Source organism: Lytechinus variegatus, chromosome 10, assembly GCF_018143015.1.
Source record: "Lytechinus variegatus isolate NC3 chromosome 10, Lvar_3.0, whole genome shotgun sequence".
Taxonomy (NCBI): domain Eukaryota; kingdom Metazoa; phylum Echinodermata; class Echinoidea; order Temnopleuroida; family Toxopneustidae; genus Lytechinus; species Lytechinus variegatus.
The window spans coordinates 25,196,299-25,212,460 of NC_054749.1; the positions used below are offsets into that span (position 1 = coordinate 25,196,299).

The 16,162-nt window shown below is 35.9% G+C and overlaps 1 protein-coding gene across 1 annotated transcript; it reads left to right on the plus strand.

Moving 5' to 3' along the window:
- The first annotated feature begins 1,405 nt into the window (after positions 1 to 1,405).
- Positions 1,406 to 15,778, plus strand: LOC121422925 (cytosolic Fe-S cluster assembly factor NUBP2 homolog). Its single transcript, XM_041618166.1, has 8 exons — positions 1,406 to 1,574; positions 10,726 to 10,814; positions 12,007 to 12,110; positions 12,807 to 12,878; positions 13,433 to 13,515; positions 13,926 to 14,036; positions 14,404 to 14,473; positions 14,948 to 15,778. The coding sequence occupies exons 1-8, from the start codon at positions 1,446 to 1,448 to the stop codon at positions 15,091 to 15,093; spliced, it is 804 nt and encodes a 267-aa protein (XP_041474100.1). The 5' UTR covers positions 1,406 to 1,445; the 3' UTR covers positions 15,094 to 15,778.
- The last annotated feature ends 384 nt before the right edge of the window (positions 15,779 to 16,162 follow it).

Sequence of the window (16,162 nt, forward strand, 5' to 3'; positions counted from 1 at the left end):
GGGATGGATTTGGGTTTACGCGCACATCATCGGCAGCAATCGGGGGGGGGGGGGCGGGGGTGTGTTCTCCCTCAAATATTTCGGGGAGGTCGTCCCTCCTAGATTTTTAAAACTATTTTTTTTTCGATTTTGCTGGCAATTTTTTTTTAAAGATATATTGTAATCAGCAAACCTATAGATTATCAAACATTAAAAATGGGGTAAGGGGGGGGGGTTAATGTCACAATTTCTACTTTTTAACAATACACAATGTGTCCTCGGGACGTTTTTCCCCAGCACGAAAGTATTTTTATTCTCCCCCCCACCCCACCCCCCCCCGTCACATAAAATCTTCGCTCCTTACGCTGACATATAGCTGCCTATACACAGCAAACGCGGAGTGGGGTCGACTGGTGATTGAGAATATACAATTTTGCTCCTTGATAATTCGTTGGAAGGATTGCTTCGGCGAAACTTAGTTGGGGCGCCCTGGATAATATGCCTCTGAATCTACCAGAAAGTGTAAAAGTTAGTTTACATTAAATACAAATATGTCTGACCTATACAAATCAGTGAAAACGTACATGACCAAGGCAGAATGATAATGCTGCGCACGTGGCGCCCGATATAGGGTTTCATCTTTGAGTGAAGAATAATCTCGGGGATAGACATTATCATTCGCATCGTTGACACTTTCTCTCGCGATCTGTTACTTACAATTTACATGTATTTGCCATAAAGACGGACAAACGCATGTTACAAAAAACACAAAATTTCGGGAAAAAATGATATCAAATCCAACATCTTCACACTGGTCACTGCACCGCAACTCCCGATTACAAGTGGTGCAACTTTCCAACCAATCGACTTGCGCGCCCTGGAATTCCGGAATTTACATATTGCAATACAGTATGACAGAGGTGCATTTGTGCGAACACAAAGGCCATGAGCGTAAGTTAAAATATAGTTTTGACTAGATGTAGCCCTTGAAATTGACTACATTGTACCAATCCAGTAAATATAACCATCAAAAAAAAAAAAAATCCGGCGAAAATAGGGGGGGGGGCGCCCGGGGCGCCCCCCTCTGGATCCGCCACTGTTTAGACCAGTAACCGATGTTCCAATTTCCAGAGTTACCAGTTAAAATTATACTGGCCTAACTGGTCCAGTGGAACTGGTTTTTCCTTCTGGGTAGTAGGCCTATTTAAAAACCGCGTTACTATTTGCGAGAGAATTAATACCATGAATGTGAATTTGTAAAGTGCTGTGTACGTAGTCCTTCTATTGTAATGAAAATCATTAGCTTGTGCACAGAAGTTTCCGTGACTTTCCCCCGGGGACTTTCCTTTGTCAAAAAAAATCAACAATTTCAATATTTCGAAGAAAAAAAAAAATTTCCTTTTTAATTTTGCCTTTTGTTGATACCTTTTTAGCTTTAGCTGTAGTATTACCAGTATTTCAGCGAAATGGACGAAGTAAAGAACAATTTGGCCAGTGTAAAGCACACTATTCTCGTTTTGTCAGGAAAGGGTGGTGTCGGAAAAAGCACGGTTGCAACGCAGTTGGCCCTTGGTCTTAAATTTGCAAAGAAAAAGGTAAGATTAGATGAAGTTTCTCTAAAAATTCACTGGTCTCATTCGTGTTCCTCAGCCCCACATGCTTGTTTTTGTTGTATGTGTGGATTTGGTTGTGACGCGTGAGTGTCGTTTTGCGACTGCTGGCTAGCGACCGACGGGTTTCCATTCTCAGCCGTTCTCTGATTGGTCAATTAAGGCAGTGAGGTGTCTGTGTGTTCCGTGTGTGTATGTGTGATGCGAAGCGTGCAGTACATGTGTTCACTGGACGTGAGGGCATAGAGTAGACACCCAGTCGTTTTCTTGATTTTAACTTTACAATAACAACGATCAGGGATGGGTTTATTTTGTTGCAGTGTGTGCATGTGAAGGATATTACAGCTCTTAATCAGCTGACTCTCTTTCCAAACTTAAAAGTGTAATGATAATTGCTACATTCCAATTATTTGATTTGTTTGTTTTAGAAAGGGTCTTTTATTTTTTACTCAGTTTATCAATCCTCTCATTGATTAAAGAGAGTCTTCACTTAATTGCGTTTCATTACATTAACAGAATGTCCACTGTAATGAAAATGGAAACATCCCAGTCAATTGACCAGCATAATGTGAAAATGGAAACATGCCGGTCAATTGACCAATATGATATGAAAATGGAAACATGCCGGTCAGTTTACCATATGTTTCAGTGTATAATGAAAATGGAAACATGCCGGTCAATTGGCTATAGGTTTCAGTGTATAATGAAAATGGAAACATGCCGGTCAATTGACCAGTGCATAATGAAAATGGAAACATGCAGGTCAATTGACCGATATAATAGAAAATGGAAACATGCCGGTCAATTGGCTATATGTTTCAGTGTATAATGGAAACATGCCGGTCAATTGACCAATATAATATGAAAATGGAAACATGCCGGTCAGTTTACCATATGTTTCAGTGTATAATGAAAATGGAAACACGCTGGTCAATTGACCGATATAATATGAAAATGGAAACATGCCGGTCAGTTAACCATATGTTTCAGTGTATAATGAAAATGGAAACATGCCGGTCAATTGACCAGCAAAATGTGAAAATGGAAACATGCCGGTCAGTTTACCATATGTTTCAATGTATGATGAAAATGGAAACATGCCGCTCAGTTCACCATATGTTTCAGTGTATAATGAAAATGGAAACATGCCGGTCAATTGACCGATATATAATATGAAAATGTAAACATGCCGGTCAGTTTACCATATATTTCACTGTATAATGAAAGTGGAAACATGCCGGTCAATTGGCTATATGTTACAGTGTATAATGAAAATGGAAACATGCCGGTCAACTGACCAATATAATATGAAAATGGAAGCATGCCGGTCAATTGGCTATATGTTTCAATGTATAATGAAAAATGGAAACATGCTGATCAATTGACCAGTGCATAATGAAAATGGAAACATGCCGGTCATGGCTGTATATTTCAGTGTATAATGGGAATGATGAAAACATGTAAGTCAATTCTGTTCAATTTCTCTCTTAATTTTTGTTTATCCCTCATTGTCTATCTACTAAAGAGAAAGACTCAGACGTAGTGTGTTTTTTAATTTGCTTTTTCATTTTATATTCTTTGAAAAACAGAATGTGACAAGAACGTTTTTAATCAGCTATCATGATATATGAAAAAAATGAATGTGCGCATTGAAAATGAAATTTGGCAACAGACAAATGAACATGATTTTTTTTTCATTTTTTTTTCATTTTTTTTATTTATTCACCATGCAACACACAATAAATCGACAGAAATATAGATATAATGATACATAGGAGGAGCTGAACATAAACAAAATATGTGCAGATAGCATCATAGGCAAATACTTCATTTGAACTAAAACAATTGTTCTAAATAAAAATATTTAAAAAAATAGAATAATGATCTATAGCATGTTAAAATATAGACATTACTATGATTACAGAGATTATATCATCTTGATGTATTTAAAAAAAAAAACATGTATCAACTATACCATGAGGAAAAGTATGCTTGGAAAAATCATCACAGACTTACAGTATTTTGAAAGAAATAAATCCATACAAGTACAACTATACATGTATAACATATTGATAGCGGTATATAATTCATGGTGGCCAGTGCAGTTAAAAAAACTGTTCTCTCAGCAGGCCCTGCCATACCCCGGCTTTAGCTGCTCAAGCATTCAATGAATGTTAAGGGGAGTGAAGGGGGGGAGGGGGCATCATGCCCCAGCCCTTTTTGCATGGGTTAAGAAGGTGTAAATTTATTTTCAGTAATTACCAATTTGATAATAGAAAAATTATTGGGTTCATAATAAAATAACAAATACATATATTTGCATATTTTCAACTGAAATCTGTCTTTCAGTGCACCATATGTGTAAACAGGGGCCGCGGAAGCGAGGGGGCCGGGGGCTTCAGCCCCGGCCCCCACTTTTTTCCAAAACAGTGTACAAAAAGTTAAAAATGACCATAGGATTGTGATTTAATTTTTGCATGGTCAGCACCCCCCCCCCCCCACTTTTAAAACCGTTCCGCGGCCCCCCACCTTTTTCCAAAACCGTGTACAAAAAATAAAAATGGCCATAGGATTGTGATTTAATTTTTGCATGGTCAGCACCCCCCCCCCCTGAAAACCATGCCCCTATGCAGTTTCGATAGAAAAATAACTTTGGAAGTATAGTAATATAACTGCATTGCCAGATCCAAATCTGTTAGTAATCTATATGTCCCATTTTTGGTCCATACAGGCTGGGAAAATTTGTATCTCAGTAGAATAAAATTCACAGAGCATAAAATGCTGAAAATAAGTTCAAAATTGGATAATAAATTACAAAATATTCTGGGCATGTAGGCTGGGTGGCTGATGATTTCACATCCCCACGTTTATAAATCTCGGGTATGAAATAAGGTTAGTAAAAACATTCTACCAAGAACTCAAACAACGGGATTGACTGATTAAGTGCATTATTTTGCCGCAACTTATTTCATCTTCATGCATTTACACATGAAAAAGTGAATTTATGATTTCATGTAATTTACACTGAAGAAAAAGGAACAAGTGGGGATACGTGACATCAGCCCACAAAACGTACCTAATATGAATATTCATGACGATGTGCATCAGTATACTGTTTTCACAAAATATTGATAAACTTTGAAATTCAATAACTTTGTTATATCCTCCTACACACAAAAATTGATTTTAAAAAAGGCATTAACATTCCGAATTAAACCTTTCTTTAAATATATATAGCTATAGGGAACTACACTTTATGTCATCATATCAAACTAAAAAACTTGAAATACAGCTGATATGCATTCTCCACTACCCCCCCCCCCCCCCCCCCCCCCCCGAGCCCCGATAATACCCTAACACAATAATAGCGTGGTAATCCCTTGTACTCATGTATTGAATTTATATAGTCTCATGAGAATTAAAAAGGGGATTAGCATGGAAGTTCCTTGATATGGATAAGTCCCTTCAATAGTAAACTTGTCAGACATTAAGCATCCTGCCATATAAATCAACAATATAAAATACATTATAATTACAACTATTAAATCATATGCTATAGGCAAACCAAACGCCCATACTCACTGACATTTTTTTTGCACTGAAACATGTCAATTGACCAGCATGTTTCCATTTTCATTATACACTGAAACATATGACTGGCATGTTTCCATTTTTATTTTACACTGAAACATGTCAATTGACCTGCATGTTTCCATTTTCATTATACACTGAAACATATGGTAAACTGACCGGCATGTTTCCATTTTCATATTATATTGCTCAATTGACCGGCATGTTTCCATTTTCATTATACTGTTATATACTGCGCTGGTCGACTGGCATGTTTCCATTTTCATTTTACACTGAAACATATACCCAATTGATCTGCATGTTTCCATTTTCATTGTACACTGAAACATATGGTAAACTGACCGGCATGTTTCCATTTTCATATTATATCGGTCAATTGACCGGCATGTTTCCATTTTCATTATACACTTAAACATATAGCCAATTGACCGGCATGTTTCCATTTTCATTATACACTGAAACATATGGTAAACTGACCGGCATGTTTCCATTTTCATATTATATTGGTCAATTGACCGGCATGTTTCCATTTTCATTATACACTGAAACCTATACCCAATTGACCGGCATGTTTCCATTTTCATTATACACTGAAACATATGGTAAACTGACCGGCATGTTTCCATTTTCATATTATATTGTTGAATTGACCGGCATGTTTCCATTTTCATATTATATTGGTCAATTGACCGGCATGTTTCCATTTTCTATTATATCGGTCAATTGACCTGCATGTTTCCATTTTCATTATACACTGAAACCTATACCCAATTGACCGGCATGTTTCCATTTTCATTATACACTGAAACCTATAGCCAATTGACCGGCATGTTTCCATTTTCATTATACACTGAAACATATGGTAAACTGACCGGCATGTTTCCATTTTCATATCATATTGGTCAATTGACCGGCATGTTTCCACTTTCATTATACACTGAAACATATAGCCAATTGACCGGCATGTTTCCATTTTTATTTTGAAACATATGGTAAACTGACAGGCATGTTTCCATTTTCATTATACACTGAAACATATAGCCAATTGACCGGCATGTTTCCATTTTCATATTATATCAGTCAATTGACCGCCATGTTTCCATTTTCATTATACACTTAAACATATGGTAAACTGACCGGCATGTTTCCATTTTCATATTATATTGGTCAGTTGACCGGCATGTTTCCATTTTCATGTTTCCATTTTCATTATACTGTTATATACTGCGCTGGTCATTGACTGGCATGTTTCCATTTTCATTATACACTGAAACATATAGCCAATTGACCGGCATGTTTCCATTTTCATCATACATTGAAACATATGGTAAACTGACCGGCATGTTTCCATTTTCACATTTTGCTGGTCAATTGACTGGCATGTTTCCATTTTCATTATACACTGAAACATATGGTTAACTGACCGGCATGTTTCCATTTTCATATTATATTGTTGAATTGACCGGCATGTTTCCATTTTCATATTATATTGGTCAATTGACCGGCATGTTTCCATTTTCTATTATATCGGTCAATTGACCTGCATGTTTCCATTTTCATTATACACTGAAACCTATACCCAATTGACCGGCATGTTTCCATTTTCATTATACACTGAAACATATGGTAAACTGACCGGCATGTTTCCATTTTCATATCATATTGGTCAATTGACCGGCATGTTTCCATTATACACTGAAACATATAGCCAATTGACCGGCATGTTTCCATTTTTATTTTGAAACATATGGTAAACTGACAGGCATGTTTCCACTTTCATTATACAGTGAAATATATGGTAAACTGACCGGCATGTTTCCATTTTCATATTATATCGGTCAATTGACCGGCATGTTTCCATTTTCACATTATGCTGGTCAATTGACTGGTATGTTTCCATTTTCATTACAGTGGACATTCTGTTAATGTAATGAAACGCAATTAAGTGAAGACTCTCTTTAATCAATGAGAGGATTGATAGACTGAGTAAAAAATAAAAGACCCTTTCTAAAACAAACAAATCAAATAATTGGAATGTAGCAATTATCATTACACTTTTAAGTTTGGAAAGAGAGTCAGCTGATTAAGAGCTGTAATATCCTTCACATGCACACACTGCAACAAAATAAACCCATCCCTGATCGTTGTTATTGTAAAGTTAAAATCAAGAAAACGACTGGGTGTCTACTCTATGCCCTCACGTCCAGTGAACACATGTACTGCACGCTTCGCATCACACATACACACACGGAACACACAGACACCTCACTGCCTTAATTGACCAATCAGAGAACGGCTGAGAATGGAAACCCGTCGGTCGCTAGCCAGCAGTGTTTTTCGGGCGCTAAATGCCTAATCAACTTGTTAAAGGAGAATGAAACCATTGGAACAAGATAGCTTGTGTGAAAACAGAAATATCAAAGAAACAGATCAAGAAAGTTTGAGAAAAATCGGACAAATAAAAATTAATGAGAAAGTTATGAGCATTTGATTTTGAATATTGCGATCACTAATGCTATGGAGAAAGCAAATTGGCAATGAGACAAAGATGTGTGATGTCACTGGTACTGTGGTAGGGACAGTGATTTTCCGCAATCGCGGAAAACGGACGGAATTCACGGAATCGGCTGTTTGAAACGGAAAGTGGCTTTTCAAACGGAAAATCACGGAAAACACGTGTTTTCTCAAAAATGCACAAAAATGAAAAAAGCAACAGAAATTAATCCCATATCCTCAACAAAATACTAATATCAACTGAAAAAACACGATCTCACTTTGCAACAACATTCATGACAATTTACACATCGTAACTGCACTCGAGCCTCTCCATCACTCGATCGTATCCAAAGGCAGAATCCGGCTGTGTGTTGCTGCCCTCTGCATTCTGTCATAATATAATGATCACAGTGATTCATCAAATCCAAAATGGCGGATATTCGGAAGTCGTCGACTGCTCAAAACAATGTCCGAAAAGTCCCCAAATCAGCGATAAAATCCCATTTAACAATAAAATAATGCTAATAATATGAAAGGTGAGAATATATTAATGTTGATTATGTTTCCCTAATTTATTTTTTAGCTCGAATCTCTTCGATTAAAATGGATTTTAAAGCGATGTTAGTACATTGGTAGATGCAAATTTTGAGCAGCGCTAGCATTTTGACATCACTACTCGTTGCGTATTGGTTTTCTATGTAAACGGAATTGTCAATTTTTCTTGTTCACAAAGTCTATGGGGAAACGGAATTTCCGTTTCCAGACATGCTGAAACGGAATTTGAGATTTTCTGAAATGGAAAAGGCAATTTTTAGAAACGGAAAATCACTGTCCCTACACTTGTGAACAACTCTCCCCATTACTTTAGTATATATTTCACTAGAATTGCCTCTTTTATCACATCTATCCATAAATCATGTTTTCTGTCTACATGAGGGCATGTAATACATATTTTTTAAGAATACATCATGGATAAAGACATAAAGAGTGTGTATCATCATAAGAAAAAGCAAAAAGAGACATTTTGAGGGTATTTTATTGTCTACCAAAGGGAAAGTTGTTCATCAGTGACAACACACATCCTTGTCGCATTGCCAATGTGAGGATCTCCATAGCATTAGTGATTGCAATATCAAAATGCTCATAACTTTCTCACTATTTGTCCGATTTTCTCAAACTTTCTTTATTCTTATTCTTTGATTTTTCTGTTTCTACACAAGCCTATTTGTTCCAAAGGTTTCATTCCCCTTTAATGTTAATGTTAATGCAGTTTCGCACCGGCCGACTCGACTTCGAGTAGAGTTTCCCATGATAAATTGTACGCAAATGTCAACACATGTCTCTCACTCACAATTCGAAATCACAGCTTTTCCAAATAATCGCGATCAGGAACGGCTGTATATTTGTAGATCTATTTTGCCTATCCTCAATCTCGAATGTTGACACTTGTTCACTGCCACCATCCTGCCTGTGGGGAATCTACAGGTAGGACTAGTCACTATGGTATGCCAGTGCTGTACAGAGCACACTCTTTAAAAAATCATTAAAATATCACTTTTGTAACCAAAATTACTAATTCCCATACAGTTGCAATTTATTTTTCATTTGTAACTTGGGAATAATTTTTATATTCGCTAGCGCTCAAAAACTTGAATTTTGGGCATATAATACATGTATGTGTATGCCCTCTATTGGTGGAAACTAATATGGCAAGAAAATTTTCATTTTTTTTATCTCTATTTTTAATTAAGAAAAAATAATTTAAAGAATCAAATTTACTTAAGGGCCAAGTTGTATGACGAATAGGTGTAATGGAAACTGTCAGTGTAAGAAAATTAAGCATTTGTCCCCCCAAAAATAGAGAAAATGAGCCAAACATTGCCACCCTTATTTTGCCACACATGGAGATATAACTGAGAACAAGGTTATATCATAACCTTGTTCATTGAATGAGTGAATGTCGACGTTATATTGATCTACAATCTATCATTCAAATTATTCTCAATCTCAGTAACGTTAGACTGAGTCTCACATTTTGAGTCACATCACTCACAAGTCTCAGTCAGACTTAGACCAAAAGCTTCAGTCTCTGTTGATTGTTACGCTGAAATTTGTCAAATTCTCATTCGTACATGTATGGCAATGCATACCATGGCATTGCCGTAGTTTTGATATAGATCTAGACTTAAAATTATTATCCAAAAGTTCTGCCTGCAGCAGCTCACCGGTTTGTTCACCACATGTTCACTAACTTCAGCTCAGACCATATGAAAATGACAGAGAATCCAACTCCAAGCAAAATGATGTCTGACTGAGACTTAGTTAGAACAGTGAATTTTAGATTGAAGCCAAAATACAGCTGTTCCTGATCGTGATATTCAGAGAAGCATTGGGTATATTGACCTTGAACTGTGATTGAGAGACTTGCTACATGTGTGACATATGCGAACAGTTACTGGTGGAGAAAATTCTCTCGAACTCGGCCGGTGTGAAATTGCTTTAATTAGCGCAAAAAAAAATCTGTATTCAATCCTACAGTATGACAAAAGTTATTCTTGGCCATTTAAAATTAAAGAGAGTCGCCATTGCAGACACCATAAAGCCTATTGCAGAAAGAGTTGCAATTAAAGTTGAAATATCACCCGAAACTTGATTTTCAACTAATCAAAAGTGTGTATTTACGACTTGCCTTTTTTTCAAGTTGCGATTAGACTTTGAACAATGGGCCCCACAAAGCAGCCAATTACTGATACTGATTTTCAGTAATTAGTGAAAAATTAGAAAAGAACTATATGCAAATTACTGATTTCTGAAGTTTCAGATTGATGTTTTGTCCCATGGTATTTCTTTTAAAATACTTATTTCTTCACCAGAATACAGATTTCATCTTTTAAAATACTGGAAAATTCTTGTTCTTGTTGGCAGCTCTGGTCTCAGGTGAGACAACAAAATCTTGATGATATGCTATCCTGGTCTGTTTATTTTTTTTCTCTTTCTTTCTCTCCTTTGAATACAGAATTCCTAATTTTAAATCGATTTTTTTTTGTAGGTAGGGATCCTAGACATTGATCTTTGTGGACCTAGCATTCCACGGATGGTTGGAGTAGAAGGTCATGACGTACACCAATGTCCACAAGGGTAAGGAAGGTGGTAGCATTACTATTAATTGTCATTTATTCTCAGGCAAGAGTCCCAGAACTATCTGACTGGTTCTTTTAGACCTGTAAAACCCCTCAATATACACACACACTCACACTCATAAGAATCACCTTAAAGTATTAAGAGTTGAACAGAGCACATGGATGAAAATAGAATAGGGAGCCAGTTAATATTTTGATTTTCGTTCGGTTTATGAAACAACCCCCCCCCCCCTCCCTTCCCCTTTGTCCTTGAGTGTGCGATTGACACTCTCTTCATCCTTAAAGGACAAGTCCACCACAATAAAAAGTTTATTTGATTAAAAAGAGATAAATCCAACAAGCATATCACTGAAAATTTCATCAAAATCGGATGTGAAATAAGAAAGTTATTTCATTTTAAAGTTTTGCTTGATTTTAAAAGACAGTTATTTGCAGATCCTGGTCTGTATGCAAATGAGGAGACTGATGATGTCATCCGCTTACTATTTCTTTTGTGTTTTATTACATGAAATATTCTAGATTTCTCCTCATTGTCAAAAGAAACAATTAATTCCTCCCTGAACATGTGGAATTAGCATTGTTTAATACTATATGGTTCAGTCAAGTTGGTTCTTACTGTCAAATCTGTAAAAAATGAAATATTGTATAATTCAAACAGTAAAAAAACGAAAGAAATAGTGATGAACATCATCAACTGGATCATTTGCAAGTCACCGAGTTGTGCATATCACTGTTTTGTGAAAAATAAGCAAAACTTTAAAATGACATAGCTTTCTTATTTTACATCCGATTTTGATGAATTTTTCTGCGTTATGCTAGTTTGATTTTTCTCTATTTATTCAAATAAAAAAATTTCTGGAATGGACTTGACCTTTCAAGAGTCATTTTCCCAAAGTTTAACATGTCTCTCCATCAATCCCGTACATTCTAAGGATGACTCAGCTTTGGAACTAACCTCTTGCCAATTATAATTTATGATTTGGTAATCATTGGCCACTTTTCATCATATATGTTGATGGTAACATCACACTCAAGTCAAATAAAAAGAAATATGTTTTTAATGCAAAAAAAAATTGTAAGATTATTTTATGAAGAGGTGTATTTCTGTTTGATCAAACATAAATTTGTCCAGATGTTGATGAGGAGAATAATGAGATATAAATTATTTGATCACTTTGTTTCTTTTGCAGATGGGTACCTGTTTACCCTGATCCATCTTTAGCAATCATGTCAATCAGCTTCCTTCTCGGTAATCAAGATGATGCGGTGGTGTGGAGGGGACCAAAGAAAAATGGTATTGTTGAAATGATCATTCCTAAGTAACACTTGTATTGCTATATTCAGAAATATGTAAATTCATTATAAAAGTTTATTTTTTTAGTAGTGAATTAATGCACCCCTGCTTATGTGTAGGCTAAAAATAAAATATTTACTGTTTTTCAAATTAAAATGGGGTATGTGTCATAAACAACTTAAAACTTGTTTTTATGGCTACTACCACGGAAATGGGCAATCAAAATCAAAGTTTCCATGGTACAAGTTTGTAAATGGAAAAGTAACCATTGTTTTGTATTCATGATATTGGCCCCAGGTATCTATATTTTCATGCATCTTTCATCAGGAGTCTTGTTTGTGATAAAGAAAAAAATATTGAAATCATTTGATTTGACTTGAATACTTTTCATTCTTATATTTTTAAACAAAATCTCTAATCGGTCCATGTCTAACATAAATTAGTTCAATTTATTTTACTTAATAAGCATATTACATTCTGGGACAGGCTGAAGATATTTTCTTCATGACTCCTGTGTTGGTATAGGTTGGTCCTATAACTCTGGAACTAGTTTTAGAAGTATCAAATTGTGTGATGAAAAGAAACTATACCAAAGAATTTAATAAACCATGAAAGATTAGTGCATGTACAATATATCTGCAAGTATTTGCTATTGATTTTCACATCCACTGTCTTTTTTCTCTCTCTCTCTTTCAGCAATGATAAAGCAGTTTCTGACTGATGTTGTATGGGGAGAATTGGACTACCTTATTATAGATACACCCCCAGGTTGGTATGATTCAGAAAGCAAATTATGAAAGTTTGGTAATTGGTTGTCATTTCATTTTCCTCATTTCATTTTACATAGATTCTAGCATTTACCTTTTTTACTTTTCCCTTTTTTCTTTCTTTGGCAATGGGAATATATCAGAAATTGTTATTTAAATAATGTATTCACGTGTAAAATTGTCATTATCCAAATCATGAGCAACCTTATTTTGTACATTGTTGGAATGTTTGAGCATTATTTAGATTATTTATTTGATGAAAAAGAGTTGAAAAATATATCTGTTGTAAGGGGTTATTTTACCTCGAAATCCCCCTATTTTTTTCACATGGGATCAAAGCAGTGCATTAACCAAGATTTTATAAAAAATTAAACTGACTTCAAGAATCAACATCTCAGAATTTTCAACGTGCTGGCATTTTTTTTATGAATCATTGCCTGATTGTAACAGTTATTTTTGGTGTAGTGATTTCTTTAATTATTGTCTTATATTGCATAATCTGTTCATCGTATATTTACGTAATCTATTACAAAATTGTTTATTGTATAAACACAGGTACATCAGATGAACACATCACAGTGGTAGAAAATCTCCAGTCTCATAACCCAGATGGGGCTGTCCTTGTTACAACTCCTCAGGTAATTCAGGCTCTGTGATATGTCACCTGTTATTTGCTGATATTATATAAATCCCATGCTTTTTATAGTATGCCTTATATGTTTTTGTTTTTTCTATTTACAATGGAGGAGGGAAAATTATATTAAACCATTTTGAATCATCACCTAATTTCATTTGGGAGTTATCCAACAACAGGTTTCTTTACTTTTGACACTGCTCGTTTATTGTAATGTATTCCCTCCCCCCTTCTGATGGCTTCCCCTCCTTTTAACAATTCCTAAGCCCCCATTTGCATGTTCATAATTTGCTCAAGAATCCTTTCTTCCTTTGCCCGTGTATCTATCATGAAAAATGAATAAGATGGATTATTAGATCATTTTAGATGTGTGATTAAGCTAGTATAATATTGTGGAGTTTTTATCCTGTGCAGGCAGTAGCTGTAGGTGACGTTCGAAGAGAGCTAACATTCTGCAGGAAGACGAGGCTAAGAGTGCTGGGACTGGTAGAAAACATGAGCGGGTTTGTCTGCCCTCACTGTTCAGTAAGTATCTGCTTTATGATACATTAGGGGAAAATCAGTGGCGTACCTAGGATTTTCCACAGGGTGGGGCATAACCATCCGCCAAAAAATTGACAAGCAAAAAAAAAAAGGTCTTCAATCACAAATAAATGATATTGTACCAGAAAAAAAAAGTGACAAGCAAAAAAAAAGAGGTCTTCAAGATCGTCAGGGGGGGGGCAATACAGGTATTCAAGCTCTTCCGGGGAAAAAGGTCTTTCGAGCTCGTCGGGGGGGGGGGGGGGCAGGGATACGTCCTTTGCATGGGTTGTGACTCGTCAGGGGGGGCAGACTGATTAATTAATTTTCACTCTTCTCTCCCCCCCCCCCTCTTTTTTATTCTTTGTAGGAGTGTTCCAATGTGTTCTCTCAAGGAGGTGGTGAATCATTAGCAAAGGAATGTCAGGTACCCTTTCTAGGTAAAAATGGTTTGTTTTCTATTTCAAATAATCAATACAAGAGCAGACATGAATGTGTTTTTATAACAGAATAATTACCAGAAGGAATATTTCAAGTAGAAAAAACATTGTTGGAAGGTAATTAGTATAATTTTTTTTTTAATAAATTTATTGTTAAAATGCTTGTTTTCATTTACTTGTACATCATAAGAACACACACTGTCAGTTTTATTTCCACCCTGGACAGCTGATGATGTACCTTATGGGAGCAAAAAATTCAAGATTGATATAAACTAATTACATATTACAAACTGCATACCGTATTAAAATGAAAACAATCTGGGCTTATTAGAGATGGGAAAGAGAAAGAGAAAAATAAAAGTTATAGTGATATATTGAAGGATAATATGGTTATCCGAGCAATCATTGTTTTTAAAAAGCTTATTTTTTTACATAACATTTTATGAGTCTTCTTTCATTGTGTGTATTTCACAGGTAATATTCCACTGGATCCTCAACTTGCGAGCTGCTCCGAGGGAGGTCAGGGCTTCATCGAGGCCTTCCCATCATCCCCTTCAGCACAAGCCATCAAGAGCATAGTCGAAGCAGTCATAGAAAGCACCGATACAAGTACGACGTGACACATGCTGCCGGGCTTCAGGAATACAAGTACTAAGAACTGTCTGTATAGGTTTTAATAGTTAGAAATAATCCATCGCCAGCAGTGCATGGCACACACCCTCGTCAGTGATCAATGGTGTCTGAACAACATAGGCTGTGCAGTTTTAGACCATTTGATGGAGAATGAAATACCATTGATGACAGGAAGTGAACAGGATCAAAGATGAAGTATAATGAAGACACAGCTATATTCAGCTCATTACTGTTAATCATTCTCAAATGAATTTGTAAGTGTTCATGGTTGATTTTGAGCTGTATCTTGCATGCAGTGGCTGAATTGCGCACAAATTACATAATAGCAGCTTTCATAAAATTTTGCAATTAAACAAATGTTAGTAAATTTTGTGATGAACCTCGATTTCTCATATTGGCACATCATGGAATGAACATGATGTATAAATATTTACCCAAATATTATGATGAAGATGGCATTCTTGGTTTATAAGACAGTGGCATTGGAGGCCTCCAGACTTGATTGCTCCTTTACTGGTTTGAACATTTTGGCTATTTCACAGCATGCTCCTGTTGTCACTGTATTCAAACGTGTGATCATGTTTATTCTGCAACTCAGAATTCGACCCTTAAGAAACCACGTTTCAAGTATATTTTCAGTCATTTTTAGCCCCATATTGCACAGAACAGATACAAATTGCACACAAATAGCATTTGGTCCGACAATCGCTTTGTCTAATAGTCAGTCTAACTGTCAGTGCGTCTAATGCCCTGATGTTCTTGTATAATAATAATATAGGATTTGTATAGCGCTCATATCCACCTTGCTAGGTGCTCAAGGCGCTCCTATATTACCCGTGCTAATCCACTTTGTCTTCTTGTTCAATGAGTGCACTTTGTTCAATGAATATTTCGTTCATAAACAATTCATCAAATGATATACACAAATAATTATTGGCATTAGACCAAGGGGGTAGATGATGAAATGGGAATAGCGTTACTGGAAATTACACAAGTTGGTTGGTAGACAAACTGGTTGAAGATGAACTAGGATTAGACCATTTGGGATGAGACCAA